General features: G+C 39.0%; 1 protein-coding gene across 2 annotated transcripts; it reads right to left on the reverse strand.

The window, feature by feature from the left end:
- Positions 1-898: 898 nt before the first annotated feature.
- Positions 899-20,919, reverse strand: LOC120536677 (tyrosine-protein phosphatase non-receptor type substrate 1-like). Of its 2 annotated transcripts, none has more exons than XM_039765111.1 (6): positions 20,855-20,919; positions 12,503-12,841; positions 10,659-10,901; positions 9,172-9,462; positions 8,542-8,664; positions 899-2,077 (listed from the first exon to the last, which is right to left on the reverse strand). In XM_039765111.1, exons 1-5 carry the CDS (start codon positions 20,889-20,891, stop codon positions 8,561-8,563), a joined length of 1,014 nt encoding a protein of 337 aa, XP_039621045.1. In that variant the 5' UTR covers positions 20,892-20,919; the 3' UTR covers positions 899-2,077; positions 8,542-8,560. The 2 variants fall into 2 exon arrangements, with proteins under 2 accessions (XP_039621045.1, XP_039621044.1); XM_039765110.1 differs by having other exon boundaries at positions 10,659-10,952.
- Positions 20,920-21,421: the final 502 nt, after the last annotated feature.

Raw genomic sequence — 21,421 nt, forward strand, 5'->3', positions numbered from 1 at the left:
CAGATATGTGGCTAGCAAACTAAAACAATAGTTCCTTATTTAAACATAAGCAAAGTGGACCACAGCTTCTTATTTCATGCAAACATCACAAGAGCAATAGCCTCCTGGAGTTCTTATAGAAATTATTAAAAAAAATAATACCCTTTTTGTTAACTTGTTCTTTATGGTTTGTTTGGCAGCAGGTTGGTGCTATCACCTCACAGCTCCAGAGTCCTTAGGACAAATTGTTGCTGCCTGTGTATAGTTTGGATGTTTTCTCTGTGTGTTTTTGGAGTTTTTACTTTTAACAGTCCCATTTTCCTATGAGTGTTAGTCTGTGTGTGTGTGTCCCTCAACATTCTGACGCCCTATCCACTGTTGGTTGTCACACTTGATGCTGCCTAGATATCCACCAGATCCTCATGACCCTGAACTGCATAAGAAGATTAGAAAATAGATGGACAGACGGCTAAGTAGTGGAGCGTAATGCCACAGATCAATGTTGAAAAATGCAATCATCTTTGTCTCTTGAAAATCTGCAACAGTGACTTGGAGAAAACATCTGCTACAGTTACCTGGATAATGCTTCTCGATGATCTGATAAATCATGTCATAAGATACCTAGCAGCATAGTTGATGCTACAACCTGCTCTTGAACTATTGACAGATTTTGTGAATTTTTGGGTCCCACCTTGTATATAATAAATATGGCGGTGGGCTGGGGGTTGTGCCCAGCTGGGATGTCTGGAAGCACCGGGAGAGGGACTATGCCGCCTTGGTTTGTATAGGGGCCACAGGAACTGAGCATGGAAGCTCAACCCTGTAGGGGCCCGTGGCCACCTCTGAGGAGCTCTGACCGTCAGGACACCCGGAGTTGCTGCCGGAAGGATTACCAGGGACACCCGGAGTGTTTCCGGGTGTTCATGTGGCACTTCCGCCACACCAGGAAGTACCGCAGGAAGATCGTCAGAGGGCACCTGGAGCATGTCCGGGTGGGTATAAAAGAGGTCGCCATTCCTCCAGTCATGAGCCGGAGTCGGGAGGAAGAGGGCAAAGCTCGGGAGAGAGGAAGAGAGGTGGTGAAGAAAGGAAGGTCCATTGGAAGGCCCGGACTTTAAGAGTGGTTGGTTCAGTTGCACTGTGTGCTGTGCGGGACTGTGTTGAGGACTAATGTACAGTAAATAGTGTAAATAAATGTGTGTGTGTTGTGGAGCTGCTGGTGTCTTCCTTTCTGTGTCCGGGCTGAGTCTCCACATAAGAAAAGACAGATTACACACAGGCAACTATTGTTTTTTGTCAGATCTTGTTTGGTTTTGTCGGGATGGGTCACATGTAACTGCCTTCAACTCTCTAAGATTATGTAAACGAAGTCTGTAACTAAAAACAGCAGATAAAGTAATGCGGGCGAGACAGAATTGGGTACCAGTAACTCTTTTTTTTCTGCTCTGCTAACTGTCCGTCTATATTGATTTGTGCTCTTCTGTGAGGGTTTAACAGTTGTGTTAAAGTCTGGCCTTACTAGTCCCATTAAGGTCGCAATGGTCTGTCCAAAGATATCACAAACATGCACTTTTATGAAAGAAACTTATAAAAGTAAACTTGAGGTGATATGATGGAAACAAATCCAAAAGGCAAAACTTGAAAATAAAACTTCATGCAGTGTAGCAAAACATCTATAACATATTTAAAAATGCTTTTGAAAACAATCTCAACAAAATACTAACTGAAAATTTAAGTAACAACATGCTTCAAAATAATGAATATTACATGTAAGGTGACATTTTACAGAATGATTAACACTTCTTAGGCCAGGAGGCAACAGAGGAGGGGAAAACTTAAAAAAAATACAATTAATGTAAAATATGAAGAAAATTAACATCTTGACCCCTCAGGCTCTTTCTGAAACTATAAATGTGGTGGATAAAGACCACCTGGCCATCCAACCCCTCCATAGGCACTCTACACTGGGGATATATTTTCCTGACTGAAGCAGGGTCTTGAGAGAGTCTGGTGCTGGGGTCTTGTTGTCTCTTCTTGTGCTTATTCTGAGCTCCCATTCCAAGAGATTGCTCAGTGGATGTATTGACGCACCAAAGGTCTGCAGCAGGACAATGACAGAGAAAAAGAATTGAATGAATTAGTAGTGGCTGCTCAATGACAAACCAAAATGTATTTAGAAGATTCTGCTGTTTTATTCCAAATATTCAACTGACATCTTGACTCATTTTTCAACCTACAATACAAATATGACAATACTGACAAATAAGAATAGCAATGGAAATGTCAGTGAGGCTATGAAGTACAAACTATTGTGATTATAGAGCATAAAAATACAGTATGAATCAGCATTCATTGTGCAGTCTCACAGAAAAGCAGATGGCATATTGGCAATCATGGTTGCTTCACAGCTCCAGTGACTGGTTTGAATGTCACCTCAGCCACTATCCACATGTACTTTGTACATTCTCACTTTGACTCTGTAGAATTTCCTTCCATTACTCAGATTTTTCTTCCTTTTGTCAATGACAAACTTTGTAGGACAACTGATGTCTCTAAATTGGCCTGGAATGTACGGGAGTGTACTCTGCAGTGCACTGGCATCCCATTAACATTTACGTCCTCATACTACTAGGAAAGGGTCCAGCTCCCATGATTCTAACTCCGGAAAATGGCAGTTTGACAAATGTCATCAAGTGAAATCTAGCACCAAACCCTCAATGAAGCAGGAACCCATCATATTACCAACTCACACATACTGTACATACATTCAACAGAGGGCCAGTTTGGAATTGTCAATTCACTTAACACCCCTCCATGTCTCCATGTCAAGTCATTGAGAATGTGAAACGAAAAAAAGAGTCCCTAGAAGAAAACCGGTAAAGACAATGGAGAACGGAGAAGAGTATGAAAATTACAAAGCAGACAAGAAATGGGGGCAGGCTTCACATAGATCTCAGGATCCATGCTGCAGCAGCAACTTTAAACACTGTGCCACCATGCAGTAAATAATTTTTACTGTAATTAGAAGCAGGTTTGGGGTAACAGACAAGATCCCAGTTAGAGGAGGTCTGCACCAGAGATCTTCTTTAAGTTCTTCCCTCTGTGATCTGGTTATCGATGTGTTGAGTCCTAGGATAAAAGACCAACCCCCCTGGTACATAATAGGCTTCTTCTTGGTGACATTGTGTTGTATGGCACTAGAAAAAAAGAAGCTGAAAGAATGGAGGTTTATTTTAAGAACGAGAACTAAAGAAAAAAAGGAAGAAGCCAGAATGTATGAGGTTTTATGAGGAGCAGGGTCCAGAAGCTAGCCCGTAGGGAGATTTCTTGAAAAGAGTAGATCAGTTTAAATACTTAGGATCAGTGGTAGCCCATGATGGAAAACTAGATGCAGATATAAGCCAGAGAGTGAAGGGAGGATGGAACAATTGGAAGAAGGTGTCAGAGTACAGTGTGATCAATGAATTAGGGCAATATAAAGTTTATAAGATAGTAGTAAGACCAACAATGATGTATGGAGCTGAGACATGGACAATAAAGAGGGCGCAGAAGAAGAAGTTGAATGTGGCAGAAATGAGAACGTTGAGATGGATGTGTGAAGTTACAAAAAAGGACAGAATAAGAAATTAGACAATCAAAGGTACAACAGAAGTGGGAGAGACCTCTAACAACATAGAAGAAAGTAGGTTGAAGTGGTATGGACATGTGATGAGAGGAGAGATAATGAGTTTGTGGACAAAAGAACAATGGGCACGGAAGTACAGGGGAAGAGAGAGTGAGGGAGGCCAAAATGGAGATCAATGGATAAAGTAAAAGAAGATCTAAAGGAAAAAGTCCTGACTGGTGAGGAGGTGCAGGACTGAGCTATTGATCAAGCACATCGCTCACACATAGAAGTTGGAAGAAATGAAAAGGAAGATGAACTGATATATGTGCATTGACTAAAGGAGAAAGCTGAAAAGTATAATGTGCCAAAATATTCAGCTAATCTGGCCTGACAAGGGTGATGTGCTGCTGAACTATTGGCATTCATCGTTATAATTTGTTTTTAGAAATTTTTTTGCTAAATTTAAACTATTAAAAAAGAAATTATATCTGCTTTAAATAAAAAATTATAACTGCCAAATGATTCCAATATTGTGGGTTCAAACTACACCACTGGATGCTGTCCCTATAGATTTCTCTGTGTGAAGCTGATTGGCAACTCCAAATTTGCCACAGCATGAATGCAAGTGTGGGTGACTGATTAGGCCCTGCTCATTGCTGCTTCCTATGACTATGACAAAGGGAAGGGGTCAACTTATAAAGTGCTGTCGGAGTCTATGATGTAGATCATGACCTGGGGCCTCATGCATAATGCTGTGCGTAGAATTCACACCAAAACATAGAGTACAGACAAAGTCAGAAATGTGTGTACACACAAAAAAATTCAGATGTATAAATCTGTGTGAACGTCAACTTCCACGTTCTTAACGCTACATAAATCCCAGTCAACGTGAAAAGTAACGCATGTGCACACGCCTTCCACCACTCCCCAACTCCTCCAAGAATTACACTTCTTTGAATATGCAAATCAATATAAATAGCCCTTAAGCTCAGTATTTTGTGAAAAGACAATGGCAAAAGCACGGGGGAAATAGAAGAATTTCAGCAAATACCAAGTGGGGGCAAGGAAAAACTTACTATTTGTTGGTTTAAGCAGTGATATAAACACCAAAAGTAAGTTGATCGAGTAACAGAGTGAAGGAGAAACTCGAAAATTCAAGTTCGGAAAGTCGCAAAGTGTCCGAAATAAATAAGAAGTTGTCAGATATTAAAGTTGCCATGAAAGGCAAGTTGTAGTCCACAGTCTGAGTATCATATGGAAGCGTATTATGGTACAGAGAAAAGAAAAACAAAATAGGGACAGAGCTGAAAAAAATGTCCAAATGTCAGATAGATAGATAGATAGATAGATAGATAGATAGATAGATAGATAGATAGATAGATAGATAGATAGATAGATACTTTATTAATCCCAAGGGGAAAGTCACATAATCCAGCAGCAGTATACTGATACAAAAAACAATATTAAATTAATGAGTAATAAAAATGCATGTAAAAGCAGACAATAACTTTGAGTAATGTTAGCATTTACTCCCCCAGGTGGAATTGAAGAGTCGCATAGTGTGGGGGAGGAATGATCTGCTCAGTCTGTCAGTGGAGCAGGACAGTGACAAAAGTCTGTCACTGAAGCTACTCCTCTGCCTGGAGATGACACTGTTCAGTGGATGCATTGGATTCTTCATGATTGACAGGAGTTTGCTTAATGCCCGTCGCTCTGCCACAGATGTTAAACTGTCCAACTTTACTCCTACAATAGAGCCTGCCTTCTTAACAAGTTTGTCCAGGCGTGAGGCATCCTTCATCTTTATGCTGCCTCCCCAGCACACCACCGTGTAGAAGAGGGCACTCGCTACAACCGTCTGGTAGAACATCTGCCGCATCTTATTGCAGATGTTGAAGGACGCCAACCTTCTAAGAAAGTATAGTCGGCTATGTCAAGTAAGTATATGTCAACTTTAATCTCGAAATTTGCACTTTAATCAAGTACTTTATTTTGTCATCAAAGTAGAATGTCATAAATTTCATCTTAAAATTGTTTAATTTACTAGTTTCTAGTAAAGTAGCACGTTAAATGCTTTTTTCTATGTGCTCTTTTATGTGCTCTATGTGTGTGAATCACTATGTGCTTCTTAAACGAGTTTTCTCTTCCAAGGACAGAGCACAGAATACATTGCATTCATGATATTACAGCTCTCTGAATAATTTAAATATTAAGATGTATACTTGATATCATTTTCATAATGATAGGAATTAAAGTATGTATTAAACTTGGGAACACAGTGGCTCAGTATTAGTGATGAGCTGGCGCCCTGTCCAGAGATTATCCCTGCCTCCGGCAAGATGCTTGCTGCGCCATGAGCGACCTTTGATGAAATAATTTACTGCAGCAGTACTGTCTCTCTCAAACGTACTAACCCCCAATTCCTGTCCTTACATTTCTTTCTCCAAGTAACCAATCACCCCACGATCAGCTCTGTAATAGATGCCAAGCCATCTGTAAGCTTAGAACGCAGATTCTTCAAAACTTTTACGAAACACTGAAATATCTTCGTAGTACATGTTTAATTATTCCATCCATCTATCCATCCAGGGTCACGCCAATCCCAGAAAGCATACAGTGTGAGGCAGGAACAATCTCTGAACGGGGCGCCAGGTCGTCGCTAGCGCTGCAACACCACATCCTCACATTTTTAATTATTAACAATATACATTATTTTAAATAAGTTTAAAACTTATCTGTATAATGTAATAAACATGCTTTACTGTGTTTCATCTTAAAAATGATATCAAGAGCTCAAAGAAGATAGTGCTTGCAAATCTAATCGACTTAGAAGCCAGTCGTCATTATATGTAAATACTCACTTTATAAAGTGGCTCAGGTTGTGCAATATTATAACTGTAGTGAAAGTTTACAGTGAGATGATTGTACTAAAAAGTACAAACAGTTCTACCAGGAGCACTTGATGGACTGATTGAGTGCGTTTAGAGATCTTGGGATAAAACTGTTTTTCAACCGCGAGGTCAGTACAGGAAAGCTCTGAAGCGTTTGTCGTATGAGAGCAGTTCAAATAGATTGTGTGCATGGCTGAGGCAGCGTGTGCTTGATGCTGTATACCGATAATCTGATTCCACACAGATACAGTGGGTTAAATACACAGTGGTGCACTGGGAATAACAACACTAAAGCAGTGATGGTATTTTGAATAGTTTGGCCATTCGGTGCACCATTATATTGTTACAGGTTAATTACAATCAGATGCCTTAAACTAATAAATGATATGTGGTTAATTTCAGTGCATTTGATAAAGCCGCGTCAGGGATGTGAATCTAAAAACTAAAGGGAAACCACACTGGAACAAAAGCACTACTTTGACGCTAAGTGCCGTCAGTTTGCAAAACCGAGCGGAGAACTTGCGTATGCAAGGGATCGAGCAAGCGTGAAAATGTGCGTGGCTTTACGGCAAGTTTAGTTTTTATACATCACAATGTGAGTGTGGAAACGGCTGTACACAACATTTTTGTGCGTATGCACCGTTTATACATGAGGCCCCTGGTGTTTAAACTGCAGTGTCACAAAGAATGTAAATATAACTGACATGATTTAATTGTCTTCACTACAAGTTCTTCAACACAATTCACATAAATTATGTAATATCAAAGCTGACGTTCAGGGATACAAAGACACCTCCAGCATTGAGAACAGCACTTTTTTACTATTCATGACCAATGTATAATGTGGCTTTTAACACGGATGGCACCAGCATTTCTGATGCACTAGGAGAAGCTGTTAATTCCCTAATACTAAATGTACAACCTTTTCTATGATATAAGAATTTTAACAATGTAGGATTATTGCAATTTTTCACTTTTATACATTTTCATCAATATAACATTTTATTTGGAATCTGGAGAAATCAAACTCCATAATCTGCTTGGAAGACTGAATCAACAAGCTTTATTATCTGGAATGGAATGGTCATTAATCGCAATAATAATGGAGCCAATCCTAGCCAACACAGGGCACAAGGCAGGAGCAAACTCCGGGCAGGGAGCCAGCCCACTGCAGGGCACACACACACCAGGGACAATTTAGGATCGCCAATGCACCTAACCTGCATGTCTTTGGACTGTGGGAGGAAACAGGAGCAGACACGGGGAGAACGTGCAAACTCCACTCAGGGAAGACCCGGGAAGTGAACCCAGGTCTTCTAACTGCGAGGCAGCAGTGAATTATTTATTGTCATGAACAAACAATTTTAATTTGAGATGCTGTTCAACTTTTTTGTAAAAAAACATTTTCTTATTTTTATATATTCTAGATGGAATTAAACATGTTGGCTTTAAGCTGGGGGTAAAGGCCTTGAAAAATATTAGTACAAAAATATTAGTGCATTTCTATGAGAAGATTCAGCCCATTAGAGCTCAACAGGTCTATCCACTTACTGTAATTCTCCCAAAGAGATAGGATGTTATCTTTTATAGTTAAGGTAGACAGAAATGCCGGCAGAATTTTAATATGTGAACTCTTTGTACAGTATTATAATACTATATGTAAGGAGAACAATATTCTAACATTCAATAATAATATCTTACCACCAAATATTAAATGCCATAAATGATATTAAAGGATGACTTTCTCCCTCAAGTTCTAGAACAGAAATGATCAGGAAGCTGTTGTGTCTGCTGTGCGCTTTGCAACCTTTTATAAAGACGCAAATGTCTTTGCCATCTGAGTTTGTGCAGCATATACTGTTACATGCCATATATCACATACTGTACCCAGTGCTACAAGTTAAAAGTGTTCAACAGGCTGTAGGCTGTTTGGAAAATTCTTGTCAATCATTCTTCATCCTAACCAGCTATCAAACTTTGTACAGTCAATAATTAAAAGTCTCCTCTTCAATAACAAGACTCATCCACTCCATTACAACATAAAGTAAAATGATGAGAACGTACCTTGAAAGTAACTTTAATTTTAACGCAGACAGCGACACAACACTATAAGTAGTGTAGTCAGTACAAGTGGGGCAGTCAGGATTAAGGCACATGTAACAGCCCAGTGTAGACGCTTAGATCCATCTGTTTTAAAAATAGGGATTGAAAAAGTGAACCCTTATGGAAATGATATATATTGCGATATATACAGAAAATATGTAGACAGCTCTTTCAATATAATTTACCTAGAAAGTAGAACCAGGCAGCATTATTTGAGGTCAGATAAAAGGGGACGATCATAATACTCTGAAAGCATGAAATTGTGCCAGAAAGTTGTTCTACTGTCATGTAATTTGACGTGCAATGCAATTTCTAGTTGTGTAATCAGGCGATGAGATCAGCCATTGCAGTTGCTGAGTTGGGCATCTGATTTGACTAGAAGTCATGCAGTGGACACTATACATTCTGTAGGTTTTCTACAATCTCATGTGTGCTGAAATTCTGGTTATTGTTTTTATAACAAATTTTAAACAAGCCTGGGTCTACAAAAGCCAATGATATTCTTTCTTTATGGAGATTAGCTGTCAGGAAAAACGGATCTAGACAGACTCACAATCACTCACCCTCTCTTAAACCAAATCAATTTCTCACCTTGAATTGTAATAGGGATACATTCAGTTAGCAGCCTTTCAAGCCCTTCCATCTCTGCTTCACACAAAATCTTGTTCTTCTGTTCTTCTTCCTGCCCCTTCCCATCTGTATCTTTCGCTATGAAGGTCGCTTTGCACAAGCATTCCTTTACTACCTCGCACTCCAGTTCCCTCCAAGCCATGTCATTTTTCCTCCACCTCATGTCGACCCTTCTATTGAGACAGTCATTCAGCTTGCAGGTGATAGTCTGGTCCTCACCGCTTAGCAGAGTTGTGGGTGATACTTTCAGCTCTGGATGTGATGGATGGGACAGCAGAGAGATGTGTGAGTGAAGTGAAGTACACTAATAGACAACTAAAATGTACCAGAATGGTTTCTAAGGAACAACCTGAAGCAGATAAAACACCAGAAGGATTCTAATATATTTTAAAAATGAAAGTGTAAATAAATAAAAGAGAAGAAAGGGATAAGTAAAGGGAGCAAACATAACATACTATTGTCAAACCAACGTGATTAAATTCAGTGTTGCCAGAGGTCAGAGACTATTCCAGAAACATTGAAAACAAGGCAAGAACTAACTCTAGACAAGGTGGCAGTTCATCACAGACCCTACTCATACACACCCAACCAATCTATCTATCTATCGTCTTGCACCTTGTTTTGTGTCACTCTATGCTGTAATAAGGTGTGTGGATGGTATGACAGTAAAGCCACATGACTTGATTCACACCATTCAGCATTCATTGCTCATTTCTGTATAAATCGGCTTGAATTGATTGGGCATCACAAGATTATTATGTTTCAGATTTACTATCTTCTGTTATATAATCATTTTTCAGGACATATTAAACCTACTACTATACCAGGCCATTAAAGCTAATATCTATCTATCTATCACAACATTATAATCTTTGTACTTCCATCCATCCATTTTCCAGCCCGCTGAATCCGAACACAGGGTCACGGGGGTCTGCTGGAGCCAATTCCAGCCAACACAGGGCAGGAACCACCCACCACACACTAGGGCCAATTGAGAATCGCCAATCCACCTAACCTGCATGTCTTTGGACTGTGGGATGAAACCCACACAAACACGGGGAGAACATGCAAACTCCACGCAGGGAGGACCCGGGAAGCAAACCCGGGTCTCCTAACTGCGAGGAAGCAGTGCTATCACTGCGCCACCCTGCCGCCCATCTTTGTACTTTGTAAGTTTAATTTATCTGAATCAATGAAATGTCTAATATAGCACCTGATGTATATTAAAAGTATACCAAGTCTTACTGATATCACAATACTTAACATAAACTGCTCTGTTCTGTGGTCATTGATAACATAATGAAAATATATAGAGCACCATTCTACCTAATGAAATACCTTTACCACCTTCTAATCTCACTCATTGCATAATTAGGCCTCTTATTTATTTTCTCCTTTCTACATATGGACGACCCGTGTGTTAATTTGAAATATGAGGCCTGACTTACTACAGGTATGGAGATGCTCCACAAGGTCTTTTTGCAAGGACTCATGGGTCACTTTACATGAGACGTTTGCTTCGATGTCCTCATCAGTTGATGTGTAGTTGTAGCGCCTCTTGGCACTGAAGGTGCCATCGGGATTGTTGTGGTAATCCAGAAGCTCCTGTAAATCTATAGGCTCAGAGTTTCTCAGCCACTCAATAGAGATGTTCCTAGGATAGAAGCCTTCAGCTCGGCATTCCAGTGTGCCTGAATAGTTCATCACCAAGAGAAGAGGCATTAGGGAGACAGTAGGGGAACCTAAGAAAAATGGAAATTATTACAGTGACTACTTGGCAAGATAGATAGATAGATAGATAGATAGATAGATAGATAGATAGATAGATAGATAGATAGATAGATAGATAGATAGATAGATAGATAGATAGATAGATAGATAGATAGATCATTTCTACTGTAGACCTAATCCAGGTCTCCAAAATGTTAAAGTAGATCCAGCAGAATTCTTTCACCTTAAGGGTGGATTGCATACTTGAGGACACAAGTGAACATTAAGAGAAAGTGCATTTTGGACTGAAGTCAAGAATAAATTCTTTACGTAAAGAGTTGTGTGAATCTGGAAGAAACTCCTGAGACAGGGAGTTGAAGCAGAAACCTTGAGAACCTTTAAGAAGGATCTAGAGGAGACACTGGGACAGCTTAGCTATTAACTAAACAAAGAAGCTTGATGGACTGAATGGTCTCCTCTCGTTTGTCAAATTTCTTATGTACTTAATTTTTTTTAACTAAAACTCAGACCCCCTTTAGCATGCTGCATAATCTCATGCCTTGCTGGGTGAGGTTCATGTGACTAGCAGTAAGCAGTGTCATAGTAACCGGCACACAACTATGAACAGCAAGAATAAACAAAAATAAAAACAATGCAATATATAGTGTTTTTTTCTTGAAACATTACACTATCATTTGATCTCATCTATCCGATGTCTTTTTATTCCCCAAGTTTACCATCCCAAAAATATCTGACTCCATATTTTCCCAGTCTGTCAAGGACACTAATAACATGACCAAAGGTTTATTGTAAGCTGGCAAGAAGGCCAACAAAAGCTAAAAGATATGGTCTGGGACAAGGTAAGGATTTGTTTATCAGAAAGACAATCAGAACTGCATAGCCAATACATTGGGGTGAAGTCAAAGACAGAACTGAGGTTGAGAGGACACAAGAAACCTAATGCTAGGGCCTACTTGTGATAAAGCTAACTACTGCTAATGTTTTTGGAAGTTTATATTATCCCACATGGGGTACTGAAACTGCCACATGCCACCATATTTATACATGTGACATCATTAATTCTGCCTCTCACAATAATGTTAATTGGATCATGCCGATATAAGAACAGATATAAGTATTTGAAGCAGAAACATTAAGAACCTTTAAGAAGAATTTGTGTGAGATATTGGGACAGCGTAGCTATTAGCTAAACAAAAAGGACTTGATGGACTGAATGGTCTCCTATCATTTGTCAAATTTCTTATGTTCTAACAACATGGCATCAAGTAAATAAAGGAAAACATAACGGTAATAAAAACAATGCCTTCCAAAAAAATTAACAGTGAAAACTAATGTTGGATATTCCCCACATTTTAAAAACTCCAGCCTAAAGAAAGGTAAACAATTGAACATTCTGTATATTAAACAATGTAAAATAATGCATGATTGTGCTCTGTAATGAACTTATATGCTGTCCAGGGTTGGCTGAGGTTTGTAGCTGATGTTGCTGGGATAAGCTCTTGCTTCCAGGAGATCCTAAATTCTGATGAAAAGAACAATCAAAGTTGCATTGTGTACTTACCTAATACTTTAAGCTGCACTTTGCCTTGAAGTTGTAATGGAGTTTCATACACTAGCCATTCGTATTCCCCTTCATATTCCACTGTGATGTTTCTGAGGTGCAGCGATGCGTTTCCGTTGCGCAGATCATTTTCTGTTAGCAATGCCATGTGACTGTTGGTCACTTTCTTATCTATAAATCTTGCTATCTCAACACCATTGTGTTTCCAGAATACAATGACATGTTTCAGAGTCGGATCTTCTTTTGACAGACTGAAGAAACAAGACAACTGAACATCTGTATAGAGATGTGCAACCACCTCATCTTGGGGAGTATAGGCATGAAAAGACTCTGTGACCGCTGAAATAAGAAAAATAAGATTACAATTGGATGGCGAGGGAACTAAATAAAAATTCAGGTAAGCAGAAACTCCACAAGCATCATTTTTTAAAACACAAGAAATTCAAGAGATTTCACCCAGTAAACGAAACCTTGTCTGCTACTGTATGTGGATTTTTATTAACTAAAACAGAGAGCTCTGAAACAAACTGTAATTGTAGATCAGTAAGTTAAATAATTCAGACTTAATTAGACTGGTTGAAACAACATTAAAGCAGTGGTTCTCAACCTGTGGGGCGGGCCCCCCTAGGGGGGCGCGAAGATGTGAAGAAAAGAAAACAAGAATCGAAAATATGAAAAATACATCTATTGAAACCAAAACAAACTAACTTAAACTACATTGTGATACTAGAAAAATAAATATAGAGTTAGATAAATGTCGATAAAAGTTAAGTAGGTATAATAAAATATGCATCTATGATATATCATTAATTAAAAAAGATCAAATTGGTATTATTGGGCTCTTTTCAAAAAAATGTTAGGGGGGCGCGATTAAAACTGTTATGAAAACTCGGGTCGCAAATACTTAAAGGTTGAGAAACGCTGCATTAAAGTCATGAAGTTGGGAGAACAAAAGAAGTGTCGAGAGCTCTAAAAGGTGTGGTAAATCATGAGCTTTTGTAGAATGTTAAATTAGAGGTACTTGGTTTGTTTCCCAGAACAAACTGTGGTCCACAAGCGTGAGTCAAGTGGTTCACAAAATGAGATCAAAAGAGCACTTCCTTATTTATAGGTTGTTGCCCAACATCTGTGCTACTAAATGAAGTGAAGTATGAGGAACAGGTTGAAAGCTACCACCATGAAGCACATTCTTGTGGATGGTAACGAGGTTTAATTCCTCTTTTATGAAACTCGTTTTACTCTTGTAAATTCTTTGCACCCATTAAATCCAATTTCCCATTTTGGCTTAATAAAGATTATTGTTGACTTTGTCTTCACTAAATCCAAATGAGGGACTGACAGTACAGCATGTTAATAATTTTCTTGTGATTTAATGGTTGTTTGTCTCTTCTATATTTTCCTTATGATTATCCATGTCATTTTCTAACCCACTTAATCCAGACCAGAATCACAGTTGGGTGGGCTGGAGTGCATCCCAACTAGCATAGCGAAGGAGCAAGGCAGGAACAAATCCTAAACAGGGCATCAGTTCTTCACAGGACAAACACACACGCATACACGGGCCAATTTAGTTTCACCAATTCACCAAATCTGCATGTCTTTGAAAAATCGGAAGGAAACCAAAGCACTTGGAGGTAACCCATGCAGACACGGGGAGAACATATAAACTCTATGTAGGGAGGACCTGGGTTGCGAACCCTAGTTTCCTTACTGTGAGGCAGCAGTGCTACCACTGTGCTGCCCTTGTCCATATGGTTACTTGCCTAATTGTGATGCTGAAGTGTAATGACTATAGCAAGAGTAAAATAAGAAAAGAATTGTGTGAGTACAAGCAAGCTTTTTAATCTGATTGTAATTGAATTATAAAAAAATGTACTAATTTCTATTGTAAGTCATATTGGATAAAAACTTTAGATAAAATACAAATACAAATAATGAATGAAGGTAATAACTTGAACTTGAGTTATGGAGTTTTGGGGATGGCAGACCCTGTCCCAGTAATGTTGGCCACTATGCAAAAAAACTCATTTGCATTTGATGACACTTTCCTTATGTTGTCATCAAGGACATGGATGAGGGACAATAGTCACCTCTAAGAAGAAATACAAAATGCCATAATGTCACACACTGTGAACAGGCTGGGATTTGAAACTCTTCTCTTTTTCTATGATCCTAGAGTTGTCTATTATATTTTTTTTGGGGTTTATGATGCAGGATCATCTCCAGGATTTGAGTCATAAAAAATAAAAATATTTATAAGACATTTTTTCATATGAAAACTGAGTAGCTATGAGTGAAACGAGTCATGTGAAATTGGATTTGCATGCAAAACTGTGTTTTCTTTAACATAGAAATTAGCAAAATAAAAAAAAGTGTTTCCAGTGAAATACACACAATTGACAAAAGGTGTTTTTTTTTTTTCTTGTTTGGAAGCATTTTTATGCTTTAATAGCTGTACAAGCCCGTGCTGTAAAAAGCTGGGGGTCCTAGAAACTATTGAAATCGTCAGAAAAATAATTAAATGTAGAGATGTCAGGTAACTGAATGGAACTACTCTGGGTATGTCTCTCATAGGAGGTTTCGTTTTGCTGACGGTGCTTGCCTCACTTGTGTATTAGCGGCAGAAGGAAAAGTAAAAGGGATACCGTTTTGCTGATGTGCTCACATCGCTTCTGTATTAGCGGCTAAGAAAGTGACTCGTCAGAGGCTTCGTTTTGCCGACGTGCTCGCCTCACTTGTGTATTAGCGGGTAAGTGAGTTTGTTTCCTCGGAGCTGGAGCCCTTACCCTGACTCAACCTCTCACTTCCGGGCCAGACAGACACACACACACTTCCACGTGTAGACATTTATGTATAAAATTTTACATCCATCTGACTTTCATTTAGTATTTAAATAAAAATCTTGAAGGAGGAAAAAACAATCACCAGATGTATTCATATGATTTGAGATTTGAGTGCTCCTAGTAGAGAAGAATGGTGCGAGACCTCTAAAAGACCCACAGAACAAGCCAGGGGCCCTCCCTTGCCTGCTCAGAAATAGGTCTCACCTCAAAAAAAGCATTCGATATGATTGAATGGAAATACCTTTTACTACATTGGAGAAGTTTGGGTTTGGCCCAAACATTTGTGCATGGATTAAATTACTGTACACTAACCCAAAAGCTTCAGTTTGCATCAACAACATTTGCTCAGACTACTTTAAACTAGAACGTGGCACAAGACAAGGATGCCCTTTGTCACCACTGCTGTTTGCAATTGCCATTGAACCACTGGCAATACATTGTCGAAATACTGATCAGATAAAGGGGATTAGCAGAGAAGGACTGGAACAGAAAATCTCATTATATGCAGATGACATGGTACTGTATATATCGGACCCAGAAAATTCTGTGCCTGCAGTCTTAGCAGCACTCACAGAATTTCAAAAGCTCTCTGGTCTCAGAATTAATCTGAATAAAAGTGTACTCTTTCCAGTGAATTCTCAAGCATATAATATTAGATTAGACACCCTACCTTTTATCATTGCAGAACAGTTTAAATACCTCGGGTAAACATCACAAGTAAACATAAAGCTCTTTATCAACAAAATTTCACCGTCTGCATGGAAAAATTAAACAAGACTTGCATAGATGGTCAACCCTTCATCTCACACTAGCTGGAAGAATTAACACTGTTAAGATGAATATTCTTCCTAAGCTCCTTTTTATTTCAAAACATACCAATATACATTAATAAATCATTCTTTAAGCAATTAGATTCAACAATAACCTCATTTATTTGGAATTCTAAACATCCACGCATCAAAAGAGCGACCCTACAAAGACAAAAGGCAGAAGGTGGATGGCTCTACCTAACTTCCAGTTTTATTACTGGGCAGCAAATATACAGCGATAAGAACCTGGACACAAATAGAAGAACATACACAGGCATGGACCGCAATAGAAGTAAAATCCTGCAGTACTTCTTTGTATTCCTTGCTTTGTGCACCAATAAACACACGTTATCGGCAATACACTAATAACCCAATTGTGCTCCACTCACTTAGAATCTGGAACCAATGTAGAAAGCATTTTAAGACGGAGAAGCTTCTTTCTGTGGCACCCTGCAAAAGAACCACCTCTTTCAACCCTCACAAACATGTGCAGTTTTAATATCTGGAAAAATTTGGAATTAACTTGCTTAGGATCTTTATATAGACAACGTCTTTGCATCCTATGAACAATTACATTCCAAATTTAACATTCCAGCTACAAATTTCTTTCACTATCTTCAAATCAGGAACTTTGTTAAACAGAACCTTCCAGATTTTCCTCATCTGCACCCTCATCCACGCTGGAAAATTTATTGCTCAATTTAAAGGAGTTAGACTCCATCTCTACAATATATAAAATCCTTTTACAATCCCTTCCTTTCAAAGATCCAAGAGGACACTGGGAAAATGATCTCTCAATTAATATATCAGAAAAGGAGTGGAAAGTAGCAATGCAGAGAATTCACTCGAGCTCCATATGTGCAAAGCATACAATTATACAACTCAAAATTATATATCGAGCACATCTGTCTCGACTAAAACTCTCAAAATGTTTCCAGGGCATGATCCAACCTGCGAACGTTGCACCAAGCCCCAGCCTCACTAGGTCACATGTTCTGGGCCTGCACCAAATTAACATTATTCTGGACAAAAATTTTTAATTACCTCTCAGACAGTCTTGGACTCACAATCCCTCCTAACCCATTAACAGCTGTGTTTGGGGTTCTTCCAGAGGGTCTTAAAGTGGAGAAGGACAAACAAATTGTGATTGCATTCACTACACTGTTGGCACGCAGACTTATTCTGATAAACTGGAAGAACCCAAACTCTCCTCTTTAAGTCAGTGGGAAACTGATGTGTTATATTATTTAAAATTGGAAAAATCAAATACTCAGTTAGAGGATCTGTGCAGACTTTTTCAAAACATGGCAGGATCTAATCAGTAATATTTTGAAATAAGTTTATAAAGCACAGAGAATTTGTTGATTTAGGTATTTTTAAAAGCCTTAAATTTTACACCGTTTGGCTTGCTCTCTCTCTCAAGGGTGGGGATCGATCTGTTCTTAGCATAATTCTTTTTTTTTTTTTTTTTGTAAAAATGTGATTGCTATGTATTGATTGTAATAAAATTAAAAAAAAAAAAAAAAAAAAAGAAACTGTCTAAACGTTTGCATGGATTTCACATTTGCACAAGGGAAGACCATAGGCTATTTTCAATTTCTGCTTTATTTAGTGACTGAATCTGTGCTTTACTAGGGCGCTTCTCCTAGGAGGCATTTTAGGAACAGATACATAAAACTGCTCCCCACAGTCATTTTAGTCAGTGAAATTTTGGTTTGGGGCCAAAATGTTTCCAGCCCAGGTACAGTAGCTGTAGGTAATCCTGCTAGCATTCAAAACATTTCTGTTACAGTACAAATACAATTTAGTACAGACCCCCCGTTGTAGAAATATGCAGTAACAATATAGCATAGGCACAGAAACACAACAGACCCAAACGTCTTAACAAAGCAATGACATTAATAATAAATACTAGCAGAATACCCGCGCTTCACAGTGGAGAAGTAGTGTGTTAAAGAAGTTATGAAAAAGAAACATTTTAAAAATAACGTAACATGATTGTCTATGTAATTATCGTAGGCATATTTTAATACTGAGAGTGAATTTGATGATTGTAACAAAAAGGCAGGAGTCAACAGAAAGAAGACGTGAAGGGAGGCAAACAATAACAGGCTTGAAGTGAAGAAGAAGGGAGCGGTGAGCACGACGAACAGCTGAAGATAGTAAGGAAGCAAGTGAGGAGGCACATAAGCGTGGGATGTCGTTAATGTATATAGGCAGGGCACCAACCACATGGTAGGTGCGGCAGAAAAAGGAAGGGGGACCGGGGATGGCCCTTGTGCATCTCTGCTGTGAAATAAATCCTCTGTTAATGGAAATAGGGAATGAAACTGCCAACAGGAAGAGGTCAGTTTCTAATAATTCCTAACGGAATAATGGTGAGAACCACCAATAAAATGATGTTATTTTTGAAAGTTTGTTATAGGGCATGGCGCGAAATGAAACATACTTAACGTTTGTAAGTACAGTGTAAAGGATGAGCATGGGAAATTTGGGCTTCTTACGTATATTGGAAGTCACATAAATAGTGAGGAGGGGTTTCTCCCATCTATATATACCGTTAAGGGGGTACACCCATTTCCCCCTCTTGGGTGTTGCAGTAGGACATGAAACATACCTAACTTTTGTAAGTATACTGCAAGGAACGAGCATGCAAAATTTTAGCTTCCCACCTATATGGAAAGTGGGAGAATTAGTGATGAGTCAGTGAGGGCTTTGCCTTATATATATACACTCACCTAAAGGATTATTAGGACCACCATACTAATACGGTGTTTGACCCCCTTTCGCCTTCAGAACTGCCTTAATTCTACGTGGCATTAATTCAACAAGGTGCTGAAAGCATTCTTTAGAAATGTTGGCCCATATTGATAGGATAGCATCTTGCAGTTGATGGAGATTTGTGGGATGCACATCCAGGGCACGAAGCTCCCGTTCCACCACATCCCAAAGATGCTCTATTGGGTTGAGATCTGGTGACTGTGGGGCCATTTTAGTACAGTGAACTCATTGTCATGTTCAAGAAACCAATTTGAAATGATTCGAGTTTTGTGACATGGTGCATTATCCTGCTGGAAGTAGCCATCAGAGGATGGGTAAATGGTGGTCATGAAGGGATGGACATGGTCAGAAACAATGCTCAGGTAGCCCGTGGCATTTAAACGATGCCCAATTGGCACTAAGGGGCCTAAAGTGTGCCAAGAAAACATTCCCCACACCCATTACACCACCACCATCAGCCTGCACAATGGTAACAAGGCATGATGGATCCATGTTCTCATTCTGTTTATGCCAAATTCTGACTCTACCATTTGAATGTCTCAACAGAAATTGAGACTCATCAGACCAGGCAACATTTTTCCAGTCTTCAACTGTCCAATTTTTGTGAGCTCGTGCAAATTGTGGCCTCTTTTTCCTATTTGTAGTGGAGATGAGTGGTACCCGGTGCGGTCTTCTGCTGTTGTAGCCTATCCGCCTCAAGGTTGCTGCATACCTCGGTTGTAACGAGTGGTATCAGCTTGAATCAGTCGGCCCATTCTCCTCTGACCTCTAGTATCAACAAGGCATTTTCGCCCACAGGACTGCCGCATACTGGATGTTTTTCCCTTTTCACACCATTCTTTGTAAACCCTAGAAATGGTTGTGCGTGAAAATCCCAGTAACTGAGTAGATTGTGAAATACTCAGACCGGCCCGTCTGGCACCAACAACCATGCCACGCTCCAAATTGCTTAAATCACCTTTCTGTCCCATTCTGACATTCAGTTTGGAGTTCAGGAGATTGTCTTGACCAGGACCACACCCCTAAATGCATTGAAGCAACTGCCATGTGATTGGCTGATTAGATAATTGCATTAATGAGAAATTGAACAGGTGTTCCTAATAATCCTTTAGGTGAGTGTATATAGATTGATAAATCCATAATCTGAAAAAAGTAAAACTTATCTAAAATATCTAAGCCTGGCATGTATTGTTTCATGTACAGTTTGAAATATCACATAGATTTAGACTGACTTAAAGGTTATTTTTGTAAATGGTCTGGTACACAGTATTGTAAATTAAGAAACACTAATACTATCTCCTGATAATTTGGCACATCTTAGAGTTCATCATCATTTATTATAATTAGTAATTTGCCTTCCTGCATCTTTCAGGGAGGTTTGTATTCTTGGTATATGGATAACTTCTTCTTCCTCTTTTTTCGGCTGCTCCCGTTAGGGGTCGCTACAGCTTATCATCTTCTTCCATATCTTTCTGTCCTCATCATCTTGTTACATCCATCACCTGCATGTCCTCTCTCACCACATTCATAAACCTTCTCTTAGGCCTTCCTCTTCTCCTCTTATCTGAAAGCTCTATCCTTAGCATCCTTCTCCCAATATTCCCAGCATCTCTCCAAACCAACGCAATCTCGCCTCTCTGACTTTGTCTCCCAACCGTCCAACCTGAGCTGACCCTTTAACATCCTCATTTCTAATCCTGTCCATCCTCATCACCAGATAATTTCAATGCATAAAAATATTTTTTTTGACATTTCTGTTGGGATCACAGTATTATTTTAGATTTGACTACTTTGCATTAGAAGTCTTTTACATTTACTGTTAAATTCAGCAAGAATATTAGAAATTTGTTACAAAGTTCTCTATATTAAAAAAAAGTAAACTAAGAAAGAGGAAAACAAAGAAATCAAAGCAGACCTACCTGGCAGTAAATAAAGCAAAACAATCAGCTTCTTCATCCTTCAGCACAGTTTGGGACCTTCTGTGATTCACAGTCCTTCCAACAAACTGTTTTATAGAATATCAAACTGAAACTATAAACCACACCTCAAAAAGAACAAAACAATCATAGTCCAATCACATGGCAGGGTTTATCAAGATGGGCATGTCTAATTCGTTTCATAGTCAGCATAAACATCTTAAACTTGACAACACTAACCCACTTGCTAATTGGATTTTGAAAATCTGCCAGCCATTACACACTGATGTCATCATTCTCCTTGCATTTTCTTGTTTCATACCTTCCAGGCAGAAACATCTTACACCTCTCGCACATGCAGACACATTCAATTTTGAAATGCTGGGTTTTCCCAGTGGTGAACACAGTGCGAAAGATAAATCAAATGTGCCTTTCTTGAAGAACAATTTCAACCCATTCTAGAAAATCTTCAAACATTTCTATTATGGTTGCTAGACGCGATAGTAGAAGATAACCTGGTATTTCTTCCCAGTGGGCCTTGCCAGTACACTTTCTGTAATGGATGACCAT

The sequence above is a fragment of the Polypterus senegalus genome, chromosome 10, assembly GCF_016835505.1.
Source record: "Polypterus senegalus isolate Bchr_013 chromosome 10, ASM1683550v1, whole genome shotgun sequence".
Lineage (NCBI taxonomy): Eukaryota > Metazoa > Chordata > Cladistia > Polypteriformes > Polypteridae > Polypterus > Polypterus senegalus.